Consider the following 14,113-nt stretch of genomic DNA (forward strand, 5'->3'; position numbering starts at 1 on the left):
TCTCAACCACTGCGCCACCAGGGAAGCCCTGTCATTTCTTAACTGTGTGATTCTGAGCAGCTCACATCATCTGTCTGAGCCTCCATTTCTTCATTTGTAAAATGTGGAGCGTAATTCTTACTTTACCCACAATAGGAGAGTTGTGAGATTCAGAGGAGAGATGTGTGTGCAACAGGTAAGTCCTGGACAAAGCGGAGAGGTGAGTGTGGTTTGTGGCTATGACCCCATCTCCTCTACCAGCTGGCAACACCCTGGCCACCTGTTCTGGAAGACAGGGTGCCTATTTCATGAAGAACATGTGTGCAGCCTCCAGTCTGCAGAACTGAGACCTGTGGCCCCTTCTGGGGGAACCCTGGGCATCTTTGAAACAAGCCAGCGGGGACATTGTTTTTCTGGTCCATTCCCATTTCAATCCCAATCCTGCTGCACTGGGCCATGGAAATATTCAGTGGGAGAGGAGCTCTGGCCCCATGTGCTTAGAAAGTTTTCCTCCAAGAAATTATATTAACCCTCCAGAGAGGCCAGCAAGGTCATGGGGATTGAGTAGACTGATTGCCCAGTTGAAATGGCAATAGGTCCTTCTGTGATGGGCACCAGCCCGGAAGACCATGCAACCGTTTGCCGAAGAGAACTCCTTTGGGAATGAGAATCCCCTAATTCCTATTTCCATGCCCAGATTCCATGGAAACCTTGGCCTCTGGGGGTGGGGAAGGGGAAGCAGGTGGGTGAAGTTTACGGGACCAAAGAGCAGGCGGGGGAGGCCTGGAGAAACTTCAAGGAACTTATCTAAGTGTCTTTCCTTTGCCGTGGAGAAAAATGACTTGAAACGCCTCTGGAGAAGAGTGTGGCTAATTGGCATGTAAGTTGGGGGTTAAAGAGCGGAAGGAAGAATCTGATTGTTTTTTTAAGTTACTGAGAAAGTGAGAATGTCACTTTGGGCCGAGAGAAATCACTTTTTTCTGGGGTGTGTCTTTCTACTACAGACCATAGTGGGCCGCTGAGACTTGCAAAAAAAGATTTCTTTTAATCCACCTTCCTTTTTGCAAGCAGCAGTAGAAGGGCCTTTAAATCAAATGCAATCAGCGAACTTGTCTCTTGCGCTCATTCCCCGCTTCACTCCCTGGAACTTGATGGATTCTGGATATGACTTAAGTCTTTTTCCAAATCCAAGACTTGGGGAATTTTGTTAACAGTGCAATAAAATAACTTCATAGTGTTACAGGAGAAACATTAAAGAAAGTGTGTGTGTGCTGCTCTCTTTCCTAAAAAAAAATACAGACAGTGTTTCTTTAAAAGACTCCATCTGCAAATCCCATTAGATGTGCATATAAGGTTTCTGATGATTAATAGTTGCCTACTCGGGTTTTGGTTGGAGGGGATCGTGTGTGTGCTGGTTAACCCCTCCCTCTCCTCTCTCACATTTCACTTCAGAAATCTGTCACTCTCTCCCCTACCGAAGGATTTAAAAGTGTGTCTCAGCAGCCCTGGACCAGCTCTTTGCAGGCATTTGCTGCGGGCTCCAAGACAAGCACTCATCAGCTGGTGCGTCTGGGCTGGGACAGTGAAAATGTTTAGTGTCATCGGCGACAAATACACGTACAGGGGACCCCACTAGGCAGGTTGGTGTGTCGGAGGGGGGGACCAGGAAGCCAGGAACGAAGTCCAACATAGGTGCGGGCACACGTACGTGTGGCCAGACACATGTGTGCGTAGCTGTAAGGAACAACGTTAGCTTTGGTTTTTGTTTTGGTTCCTGGGGTGAATTTTCTGTTGAACCTTTTTCCCTCCTGTTAAAAAATTTTTTTTTTTTTTTTGCATTTTTAACACTTTGAATATAAAAAGTGTAAGACTCCAGCCTTTGAAAGGACTGAGGCGTGCATCAGACAGCAGATGGATCCAGTGGCCAGCAGCTGCATGAGGGGCCCCCATCCCCCGGCCCCGGTCTGGGGCTGCCTTCGAAACCCTCACTCAGAAGGCAGTGGGGCCTCAGGCCTCCCCCACTACCCGCCAACCCCGTTCTCCTTCCACCAGAAACCAGACTTCCCAGGGACGGCAACAGCAGCGTACCCTGACTTCTCAGCCTCCTGCCTAGCAGCCACCCCACACAGCCTGCCCCGGGAGGAGCGCGGCTTCACTGAGCAGCACCCCGCCTTCCCACAACCTCCCGACTGGCACTTTCCTGTCTCAGAGGCCCGGCATAGGCTCAACCCGGGCCCAGCAGGGGGCTCCAAGGAGATGGGGGCCAGCAGCCCAGGCCTGGTGGACACCACGGGAGGCCCAGGCGAGGACTACGAGGTCCTTGGGAGCACTGCCAATGGGACGGAGAAGAAGTCAACCAGGCGGAAAAAGGAGAGTTCGGGTAAGTGCCTGAGGAACAGCTGACCGTTCCTTTGCTGTGTGACCTTGAGGAGGTTGCTTGCCTTCTCTGAGCCTAGGTATCCTGACCATGAATGCAGAACAATATGATCTAATCTACCCAAAGGCAGGAGACTTAGAACAGTTACTTTTGGGGTTGCTTCTACTCAGAGTTCTAAGATTCTCTGGTGACGGGGGCTATGTCTGTGTCCTCAGCTCTCCTGGGCCTTGGGAAGGATGTGCCGGCAAGAGAACGAAACAGGATCCACAAAGATTTGAAGGACATGTGGGACAGAGCCTCTGGGTACAGGCTGGCAAGGGCTGGAGAGGGGCTTTCCTGAACCAGGCTGCCTCTGGGTCACGCTTCTCCCCACCATGCCCCAGTCAGCTCCAAATGGTCCCAGAGCCCCAGGGCTTGCTCCCCAGGGGAGTCAGCTGAGACCAAGGCTCGGAGGGCGAGGACCAAGGCTGGGACCCCGGGCAGTCAAGTAGAACCAGGACTCCGTGTCTGCAGGAGTCTAGAGGGAGAGAAGCAGACATAGCGCAGGGATGCAAGAGGCAGGCAGTAAGAATTGGGGCAGACTGTCCATGAGGTATCGCCCTCTGCAGCTGGGCTGTGCCCAGGCCAAGGGGCAGCTCAGCATGCTAAGGTCTGGGTGACCCCCCACCCCCAAAAGGCCACTCCTCTGAGGAGCCCTCCTGAGGGATCGCCAGTCTTGGAGAAAGTCGGGGAGGCAGGCAGCAAAGGGTAAGCACTGGACCCCAGAGTGCAGGTAAAGCCCTGCTCGGCACTGGAGGAGCAGAGGCCAGATGATGGAGCTGACCTGCTTGTTCAGGTCCCAGCTAAAGTCCACCTGTTGTTTCCTCATTTCCCCGTGGGACTGCCCCGCACCGCCCCCCCCTCCAGCCTCTCTCACTGCCCATTCACCTTTTGTCTGGTTTCCTGTCCCCACCTTGCCTGGAACAAGACAGTGCCCTTGCCTCCTGCCCCCACTGCCCCACTACGTCCTCCTGACGGCCGCCCTTGGGGCACATCTGTCTGTCTGAACCTACAGAAGACCTTTCATGGGGCTAACAAGGGGCAGGCAGCAAATGAGAGGACCGACTAACCAACGAGAACACTCTCTGCTTTGCTTTACGAAGCACTTTCAGAGTAGCAGATTTCCCGAGCATCTTTTTTTTGGCCAAGCATTGGCAGAGGTCCTGGGACTGCAGAGATGAATAAGGTGGTCTCACCCCCAAAGAGTTCAGACCGAGAGGGAGGAAAAGCCAGCAGATACCTTTCCGGCAGTGGATGTGCTGTGATCTAGGGGGTTCGAGGTGCTGCAGGAAACATACGATAAGTCTTCTGAGTCCCACAAGTTTTTGAGTTTGGTACAGCAGGTCTTGTCATTGACTTGATTCTTTACACGTGGAAAAGGAGAGACTGAAAAGTCTGAGGGGATCTCTGCTAGCATGGAGTCAAAACAGAGTGACCCACTCATCTCGACGTACCCAGGACTTTTCTGGTTTTAGCATTGAAAGTCCAGTGTCCCCGGGACAGTTGGTCACCCTAGAAGAAAGCTCAAACCCCAGACTTCAGACCCCGAATCCCACACCCTTCAGTAGATTTCAAGCAGGATCCTCATTTTGAAATATCTGGTCTCCATGCTTGAAGAAGCCCCTCATTGTGCTCACAGTGGATGATAAAAACCACAGCCTTCCTGGCTACTAAATAGAAGGGCCCTTTAAATCCCCAGCCAGTCAAACCCTGAACTATTCCTAAGCCTGGATGGAGATTTGCAGAGAATGGGGCACTTTCTGCTTCTCCTCTCCAATGAGCTGTCAGCCACTTGGCTCTGCGCCTGGTTGAAGAACTCTCCCCTCCTTGGCGCCTGCCACTGTGGTTCCTCCATCTCTGCCCACATCCACCTTGGCTGCATCCAGCCACTTTCCAGGGACCTATGAGCCAAGAGCCTTGGGAAGGCATGGGCAAAGCCAAGGGCTGGGCTTAGGCAAAAGCTCATTCCATGTTTCAGCAAGACCCAAATGCACCATCTTTCCTTTTGGCGAGTGGCCCATGGATGGCGCTGCTCACTTGCCAAGCAGCTGGCCACCCCAGATCGCCCTCTTCATAGGGTCAGCCTCTGGTGGGGGGAGTTTCCCACCCAGGAGGGAGCCTGGGCTCTCCCTCGAGGTCCCCTCAGAAGCAGCAGCAGGAGTAGCAGTCGCACAGGACAGGGCACAGCCAGCTGACTCTCATTCATTCTCTGGGGTTCCAGACCCTCTCTGGTCAGCATGGAAACCTTTTTTGCACGGCTGCTTGCATCTTCCTTCAGAATGTAACTGAAGGGGAAGGAGGCAGGAAAGATCAGTGTTGTAAGAGCCTAAAGAAAAGGGAAAGCGATGGACAAGGCTCACAGCCAACTCCAGGAGTCTGGAGTTCAGTTCACGAGAGACAAACCCACGAGGACCCCCGCCCCACCCTACCGATCCTGAGCCACTGGTTGCATTCTCTATTTTCAATTTTGACATTCTGCTCATTGTGGACTTTTGTATTAATTTTGATTTTTTAAACCTTTGCGTTAAAATATTCTTTCTCTTGATTACTGAGGTTTTTGGCACCCCTTGCATTTTGCATTCATCGTGTCTCACGCACCTCACCCTGGCCCCTGCTAAGCCGTCTCTGGAAGGTTAACCAGCATTGCCCAGGAGTGTGTTTTCCATCGTGCTTCACAATCAGGCAGTCAGGTTGCAGGGTCGGCACTGCCACTTTTGGCTGCTTGACTCTGGGAAAGGTCTTAAATTCTTGGAGTCTCTGTTTCCCCAGCTGTAAAATGGGACTATAACAATATCACTCTCCATATGGAATCACTGTGAAGGTTAAATTCTGCGATCTGTGAGATTAACACTGTGTCTGGCACATGAGTTCGATAAATAGCAGCTATGAATGGTCTTAGGCCCATATTTCCAGAACCAGTCTTCAGAACATAGAATCTGATAAATAGCCCTATGTTACAGGCGACAGTGGAATTGAATATTTCAAATACGCTGTCTCAGAAGTTCCTGAGTCTGGGGTATAAGATGTGGGAATTTCTCGCAATCGTTGTTGGTCCTGAAATCCAGTTGCCATTCACTAGGAGCGTGGAGCTCAGAGATCTGCCAGAGAGGCTGGGGTAGGGGGTGAGTCACACCTGGTAAATGTGTCCCACACTGGCTGGCCTGGCCAGGCGGGTCCGGTAACAGAAAGTTACTGAAAGTTTGTTTCAAAAGGAACGTTCTCTGCTCTCTCCTCTTCTTCCTCTGCCAGTCCCAGCTGCTCCCCCATCACTCCCCGTTACTGGAAGTGGAGCCGATTTGCTCAGGGAAATGGTCAGGAAAGCAGGGGTCCTCGGCTCCTACCCTGAGACTTTCTGTTGGTTCACAGCACAAAACTGATTTAGGAGACAGCTGCGATAGTAACTCATCCCAACGGCTCCCGCCCTGGGGCCAGGGGGTGTTAAAGACCCCTGCTGGCAAGGACAGCTGCAAGGCCACTCTTGTTTGCCCCCAATCTGTCGTTGCTACCGTGGTCGTCTTTAATTTATGGGAATGAAGGATTTCGCGGTGATTTCCTGACGGGGTTCAAGGGAAGGTCGCGCGTGATCAGCCCGGCTACAGGTGAATCTGATCGCCCGCCTGGGAGAGTCGCGGTGCCCCGGATCAGCTCAGCGCCGCTCGCCGACACTCACTCTGCCTTCATCAGACTCGCTTTGCCCCATCCTCCTGCAGCTCCAACACGCGTGCCTCCCAGGGCTCCTCCTTCCCCGATTTCTCCCCTGCAAGATCTGATGTCCACCTCCCCGTGCCCAGCTTACGCGCACTCTCAATTTCCCCTGAGGTTGAAAAACCCTCCACAGATGGCCTCTTTCCCTGCTTATTTCCCGCTACAGGCCACCCCTCCCACCTCCATCTTCACTCACCTTGCCACGAAACCATACCAGTTTACTTGTCTTGCAAAGGCACCCCACATTTTCTCCCCATGCCCCCGCCCCCCGCATTTGCTCAGTTCTTCGCCTTGCCTCAAAGACCCTTCTCTTCCCGGGCTCTTCTTCCTACTTATTTTAACATCCAGCTTGAAAGCCACCTACTCCAAGGACCCTCCCTTTCTTTCTTTCCTTCCTTCCTTCCTTCCTTCCTTCCTTCCTTCCTTCCTTCCTTCCTTCCTTCCTCCCTTCCTTCCTTCCTCCCTTCCTTCCTTCCATCCTTCTTTCCTTTATGACTCCACTTGTACCTAGCATCATTTTCAGTGAAAGTTACAGTTTAGAAGTTTCAAACTATAGTATCGCTAGAACCTGTGCTGATTTTATAAATACAGCTTGTAACTTCATAAAGGAGCTCCCCTGCATTTTCTTACCTTTGAACATCTTGCATTTGAAATCTGCTTTTTTAAAAATTGTGGTCAAGAACACATAATGTAAGATTTACCATCATAACCATTTTTGACCGTGCAGTTCGGAAGCATTAACTATATGTTCACTGTTGTGCAACAGATCTCTAGATCTTTTTCATCTTATAAAAGGAAAACTCTATATCCGTTGAAAAACAACTCCCCTTTACCCTCTCCCCACGGGCCCTGGCACCCAGCATTCTACCCTCCGGTTTCTAAAAATTTGATTACTCTAGATACCTCATGTAAGTGGAATCGAGCAGTATCTGTCTTTTTGTGACCGGTTTAGCTCAGCACAATGTCCTCAAGGCTCATCCATGTTGTAGCACATGATAGGATGTCTTTATTTTTTTAAGGCTGAATAATATTCTATTGTATGTGTGTGCACGTTTTCTTCATCCATTCATCTGTCATTGGACACTTGGGTTGCTTCCACCTCTTGGCTATTATGAATAATTCTTCAATGAACATGGGTGTGCAAATATCTCTTTGAGATCCTGCTTTGAATTCTTTTGGATATATAACCAGAAGTAGGACTGCTGGATCAGGTGGTAATTCCATTCTTAATTTTTTGAGGAACCTCCATGCTGTTTTCCATAGCAGCTGTACTATTTTACAATCCCACCAACAGTGCACAGAGTTCCAATTTCTCCTTTCTCCATATCCTTGCCAACACTTGTTATTTTCAGGGGTTTTTTTGATAGTAGTCATGCTAGTAGGTATGAGGTGATACTTCATTGTGGTTTTGATTTGTATTTCCCCAATGATTGGTGGTGTTGAGCATCTTTTCATATGCTTATTGGCCATTTGTATATCTTCTTTGGAGAAATGTCTATTCAAGTTGTCTGTCCAGGTTTAAATTGGACTGTTTGATTTTTGTTGTTGACTTGCAGGAGTTCTTTGTATATTCTGGATATTAATCCCTTATCAGACGTATGGTCCACAAATATTTTCTCCCATTCCTTAGGTTGCCTTTTTATTCTGTTGATTGTTTCCTTTGCTACACAGAAATTTTTAAGTTTGTTGTAGTTTTGTCTATTTTTGCTTTTGTTGACCATGCTTTTCGTGTCATATCCAAGAAATCATCACCAAATCCAATGTCATGAAGATTTCCCTCCATGTTTTCTTCTAGGAGTTTTCTAGTTTTAGGTCTTACATTTTTATGCCTTTAATGCATTTCGAGTTAATTTTTACATATGGTGTAAGGTAAGGATCCAACTTTATTCGTTTGCCTGTGGAGATCCAGTTTTCCCAGCACCGTTTGTTGAAGACTGTGCCTTCCCCACTGTGTAGCCTTGGCACCTTTGTTGAAGATCATTTGACCATCTACGTGAGGGCTTATTTCTGGGCTCTCTATTCTGTTCCATTGATCTAAGTGTCTGTTTTTGTGCCAGTACCATAATGATTTGATTACTGTATCTTTGTAATATGTTTTGAAATCAGGAAGCCTGAGGCCTCCAGCTTTGTTTTTCTTTCTCAAGATTGTTTTGGCTATTCAGGGTTCTTTGAGATCCCATGTGAATTTTTGGATGATTTTTTTTTCTATTCTTGCAAAGAAATGCCATTGGGATTTTGATAGGGATGGCATTGAATCTGAAGATCACTTTGAGTAATATGGACATTTTAACAATATTAAGTCTTTCGATCCATGAACACAGGATGTCTTTCCATTTATTTGTGCCTTTAATTTCTTTCAACAATGTTTTGTAATTTTCATTGTACAAGTCTTTTTCCTCCTTAGTTCAGTTTATTCCTACGTATCCTATCCTTTTTGATGTTATTATAAATGGGATTGTTATCTTAATTTCCCTTTTGGATTGTTCATGTATAGAAACACAAATGATTTGTGCATGTTGATTCTGTAACCTGCAACCTTGTTGAATTTATTTATTAGTTCTAAGAGGCTTTTGTGGAATCTTTAGGGTTTTCCACATACAAGATTATTTCATCTATAAACAGAGATTACTTTACTTCTTCCTTTCTGATTTAGGTGCCTTTTATTTCTTTTTCTTGCCTGAGTGCTCTGGCTAGGACTTCCAGTATTATATTGAATAGAAATGGTGCGAGTGGGCCTCCTTTCCCTAGTTTCTGATATTAGAGGAAACTATTTCCCTTTTTCACCACTGAGTATGATATTAGCTATGGGCTTTTCATATACGGCCTTTATTATATTGAGATAATTTCCTTCTACTCTTAGTTTGTTGAGTGTCCAAGAATCCTTTCATGACCTCTCTCCCCTCACACATGGAGCATACCTTGCTGACATCTCCATCTTAGAATCAAACCACAGTTGGCCCATATCCAGAGTTCTAGATGCATATAGCTGCCTTTGTCCTTAAAATTGAAGTGTCTAGAGGGCTGGGATGCTATCTGATTCACCTGTGCAGTCTCCCTAGCACCTACTGAAACATGTGTACACAGGAGAAGCTCATTCAATGTCTGGCCAATAGCCTCTAGTGCAGCCTGGCATTCACTCATTCATTCTCTCACTTTCTCTCTGAGAGTGGCTCCACCGCCTGGCATGAGGGTTTTCACCATGCGCGATGTGCTTCTGGAAAATGCATCAGGATTTTTACAGTCTCACTCACAAAAAAGTGTGCAGAGAGCCAGACTTCAGTCATAAAACCAGCCCAGGGTCAGGGTGAGTGCTGGGTCAGAAAGATGTATAATATTCACACGCAGGTTGGACTTGCAGGAATCCGCTACGGGGTACCGGGGTTGCATCCCAAGGACTCCCATGGCTGGAGCTGTTGTGGCTGAGCAAAAAGGGGACCCACCACGGCCAGGCAGTTAGGGGGGCTCACGGCTGGGCAACGAGAGGGCCCAGCTGCCACATGGACAAGTGACTGTGCTCTCCAGTCTAGAGGAAATGGTACCTTTTTCTGATTTGCAGAGCCGTCCCTATGGCCTTGCATCAGCCTTGCCAAGCACCCCTCAATGGCCTTGCTCCCTCTCTCTCCTCAGTGATAACCACGGATATGGGGAGTTGGGGGCATCTTAGTTTGCTTGGGCCGCCATAACAAATACCACAGACTGGGTAGCTTAAACAACAGACATTTATTTTCCCACAGTTCTGGAGGCTGGAAGTCAAAGATCAAGATGATGGCAGGTTTGGTTTCTGCCGAGGCTTTTCCCTTTGGCTGGTAGACAGCCGCCTTTTTTGTCATGTCTTCACGTGGCCTTTCCTCTGTGCGTGCACATCCCTGGTGGCCTCTGTGTGTCCTAATCTCTTCTTATGAAGACACTAGTCAGATTGGATTAGGGCTCACCCTAACCACCTCATTTTAATTTAATCCCCTCTTGAAAGACCCTATCTCAAAATACAGTCACATTCAGAAGTACTGGGGGTTAGAATTTCAACATATTAATTGGTGGGGGGGACACAGTTCAGCCCATAAACAGAGGGTACAGGGACAAAGTTCTAGCAGCGGGACAAATGCTCCAGTCCTGGGTCCGTTGGCCACTAGCGTTTGCCCATTCAGACAGAGCGTTGCTTCTGGCCACAAGCAGATGCCCGCATTCTTATCTTACTCCCATCAAGAGAGAAGAAAAAAAGTGGAGACTGTTTTACTAATGAATCTCTAAAAAAGCAGGCTGTTGGGGGCTTCCCTGGTGGCACAGTGGTTGAGAGTCCGCCTGCCGATGCAGGGGACACAGGTTCGTGCCCCGGTCCGGGAAGATCCCACATGCCGCGGAGCGGCTGGGCCCGTGAGCCATGGCCACTGAGCCTGCGCGTCCGGAGCCTGTGCCCCGCAATGGGAGAAGGCCACAACAGTGAGAGGCCCGTGTACCGAAAAAAAAAAAAAAAAAAAAAAAAAGCAGGCTGTTGGACAGAGGAAGAAGGAAAGGAGGTAATAACAAAATAAATGGACAACCTCAGTTGAGTGTCGCCTGGGTCACAAACGTGACACCGAGTATCAGGCTGAGCGATCTCAAATCCACACTCACCTCTTTCTGAGGGGCAGGACTCGAGGCCCCTGCAGACCCCTGGGGCCAGCTTCCCCAGTGCCCACTCCACTCACGGAATCAGGGTGCTCTGGCCTCTGGCCAGGATTCCTCTCGCAGTCCCCACCCCCATTCCAGACTCTTCTATGTCATGTTATCCTTGAACTCAGTGGTGGAGAAGCAGTGTGAGCAGTGGGCCCTGGGTCTTGAAGCCTACGCTTCCTTCGGTGACAGCTGAGCGTGACATCTGGAACTGATAAACACAAACAAAGCCCAGCGCTGCTCTCGCCTGCCCCAACCGTCTCAGAAACTTGCTGCTGTTCCAGCCTCTCATTTCCACCGCCCCCGTACCCCCTCCACTTCTCTGCTCCCCTCTTTCACGGTCCCCACACCCCATCTCCTCACCCAGTCCATTCCACTATCCCTCATCACTGCCCATCCTCACCCACCCCCCGCCACCTGGGACTCTCAGCAAAGACGACTCTAGCCCCAGGTATTCCCCTCTCTGAATCCCCCAGCCCCACTGCTGGGCTCCTCAAAGAGGCTGGGAGCCTCACCAGGTCTCTTCAGGCCCCCATGGGAGACAGAAAGGGCCCGGACATTGAGGTGGGTCGGGACCCAGAGAGAAAGTCAAGCCAGTCCCAGGAAGCCAGGGAGGTCTGGATGCAAACGCCCATCTGGTCTTGGGACTGGCTCCATCCAGGTCTTGTCTATTTTCAGGGCTTTGACTCCTCCCTCTGAAGTTGAAAGTATCAAAACTAACGAGCACATTAAAGGTCTGGTCTGTAGCCCAGGAAGCTGTAGACCCCATTTTCAGAGGATCTGCCAAGGGGAGTCCCAGGGAGGCAGACCTGGACCCAGACCCAGACGCCATCCCTGGAGCGAGCACAGCTCCATACTCATCACCCCTGCAGTGCAGTGTGACGTAGCCTGAACTGGTCCCAGGGGACTTCTGGCAAGCCATTTAGTCTCTGGGTCTTAATTTCCTCGTCTGTTCCATGGGCTAATGTGTACCTTACCTACCTCACAGGATAATTAAAAGGACCCAGTAGGAAGCAGCCTAACAGTCAGGAAATAGCTTCCTATAAAGGAAATCTGGGTTCTCAGCCCAATTCTGCTGCTAACTTGCTGTGTGTCTTTAAGCAAGTTTCTTACCTTCTCTAGGCTCACCTGTAAGATATAAAGGCCACATCAGATCATCTCTAAGTCCCCTTCCAGGTCTACTATTCTATGATTCTGTAGTACAGAGGAAAACCCCAAAGAAGTTTATCTCTGGGGGAAAGAAATCCATTGTCAATTGTCAACTGCAAAGTGCTACCCGAATATGGGGCTTGTGGCTGTCTATCTGGTCCCGGATAGAAATTTATGTTAACTGGCTGTTAGAGTTGGGGAGTAGGAATACAGGACTCCAAAAAGGCACGTTCCCCAAGGTCTATCTGAACCTCCCCGTAGTTCCGATAAAGCTGTCTGCTAACTTTAAGAAGGTCTGCCAAACGTGACAGCTACTTATGAAATAATTTACCTCGGATGGTGTAAAAGCTCATGGTGGAAACCGCAATCACACACACATCCTGTTTGCATTTCTCTGGGTGCTCCGGACCATTCTATCATGGCCCTGCTCCCTCTGAGGGTGTGCAGAGGGTGGGGCGGGGCCGGGGGTCTCCTCCTTAACCACAGAGGCAGCCAGCTGAGCACCGGCCTCCTCCCTCTGCAGTCCTGGAAGAGGCACCCGCTGGCCCTGAGGAAGAATCAGGACCAGGAGGACTGACGTGGATTGTCACGCTGATCAGTGCTAGTTACTGCGCCTGGAAGCAATAGAGACACGGATTCAAGTACAAATGTGCAAAAGTAGTGGAGAAGGGAAAACAGTTAAAAGGCCAGACGTTGAAAAGGCATCCCTTTCACACAGCTCTGGAGATGTGGTGCCTTGAGATGCACTGTGTTTTATCTCCACCTGTGTCATCTCTCCAGCATCATCTCCAGTAGAACCTCTTCCGGTGGTTCTCCAAAAGGAGCCTCAGCTGTGTGCCAGGCACTGTGCTAAGTGTTAACACACATTACCCATCTCGTTTCACCTTCTCAGAAGTCTTCCGATCACAGGGGGTGAGGCTATTCTGTTTTACAAATGAGGAAGCTAAGCTCAGAGAACTTAAGGGACTTGCCCAAGGTCAGAGAGCCCTTTCTTGGAGCCAGCTAAGGCTCAGGCTCTCCAAGAGGTCCTCAGAAATCTCTGCAAACACAACTCCCTTCCACGCAGCTCCAGGCTTGGGGTGCTGTGCATGTCAGAGGGAGAGAGAAATTCCCCAGCATAGCCCTGATCTTTGGGCTGAGGGCCTTGGGAAGGCTGCAAAGGGCCTTGGGACAGAACACACAACACACTGTTCCTTCCTGCTGACTGAAGGGTGTAACCTGGGGCCAAGACAAGAATCTTTGAAACTGGAAAGGACCTCAGATTCCAGGCCGGGGTTTCTCAACAGAAGAGGGAGTAGGGAGAGAAGAGAGTGCCAGGGTGGCGTATTAGAAAAGAACTCTGACAACAGCTCGCCCAGGGAAAGAAGGCCCAGCCCAATCCCATATTTCTACCCGTGGGGAAGCTGAGGCCAGAGAGGGGAGGGAGGCTCCCCAACAAAGGGATCAAACCATCTTGGGGGTAGCGTGCATAGGAACTGTGCGTGTGATCCAGCAGAATGGACACCCCCCTGCCAGAAACGGTATAAAAGTACTTATTTTTCTTTGTCTTTTCCTATCTTGATGAAAATGTTACCATTTTTTATACTATTGTAGAACAAAGAGAACCATAACTTCCACTTTCGTTTTCATAGCTAACTTGCCATACTTCTGACCCCTTTGTCATTTCTTTCTTTTTTTTTTTTTTTGCGGTACGCGGGCCTCTCACTGCTGTGGCCTCTCCCGTTGCGGAGCACAGGCTCTGGACGCGCAGGCTCAGCAGCCATGGCTCATGGGCCCAGCCGCTCCGCTGCATGTGGGATCTTCCCAGACCGGGGCACGAACCCATGTCCCCTGCATCGGCAGGCGGACTCTCAACCACTGCACCACCAGGGGAGCCCTGTCATTTCTAACAGTGATCAAAGTTCTTACCCCTCTGGGAAGCTGATGAGGGACAAAGGTTCTTCCAGTGTCAGTTGCCACCCCCTCTAGCGGGTGTTGCCCCGAGGTTCACACAGGGGCTCAGACACTCAATTCCCAGCCCAGGCTCTTTTGTCTTATTTCTTCTTTCCCATCCTGAGGCCCCAGTGCCTAAATCAGGATACTAAGAGGTGCGAGAGGACAGTGGATAGGGAGGGGTTTGGCCTGGTTGACAATGGTCAGCTGCCCCCATAACCAGTCCAAGACCAGCTCCAAAGGTCTCCTCCCTTTATCTTCCTTCTTCTGTCTAAGAAGGAT

General features: G+C 49.6%; 1 protein-coding gene across 2 annotated transcripts in view; it reads left to right on the forward strand.

Annotated features, from left to right (window-relative positions):
- Positions 1-1,890: 1,890 nt before the first annotated feature.
- MEOX1 (mesenchyme homeobox 1) overlaps positions 1,891-14,113 on the forward strand; it is an 18,226-nt gene continuing 6,003 nt past the window's right edge. For both annotated transcript variants that reach the window (XM_024761029.1, XM_024761030.1), the window contains exon 1: positions 1,891-2,359. In XM_024761029.1, coding sequence (XP_024616797.1) covers positions 1,891-2,359 — 469 coding nt within the window. The remainder of the gene's footprint in view (positions 2,360-14,113) is intronic.

The sequence above is a fragment of the Neophocaena asiaeorientalis genome, unplaced genomic scaffold (assembly GCF_003031525.2).
Source record: "Neophocaena asiaeorientalis asiaeorientalis breed wild unplaced genomic scaffold, Neophocaena_asiaeorientalis_V1.1 scaffold30, whole genome shotgun sequence".
In the NCBI taxonomy this organism is placed as follows: domain Eukaryota; kingdom Metazoa; phylum Chordata; class Mammalia; order Artiodactyla; family Phocoenidae; genus Neophocaena; species Neophocaena asiaeorientalis.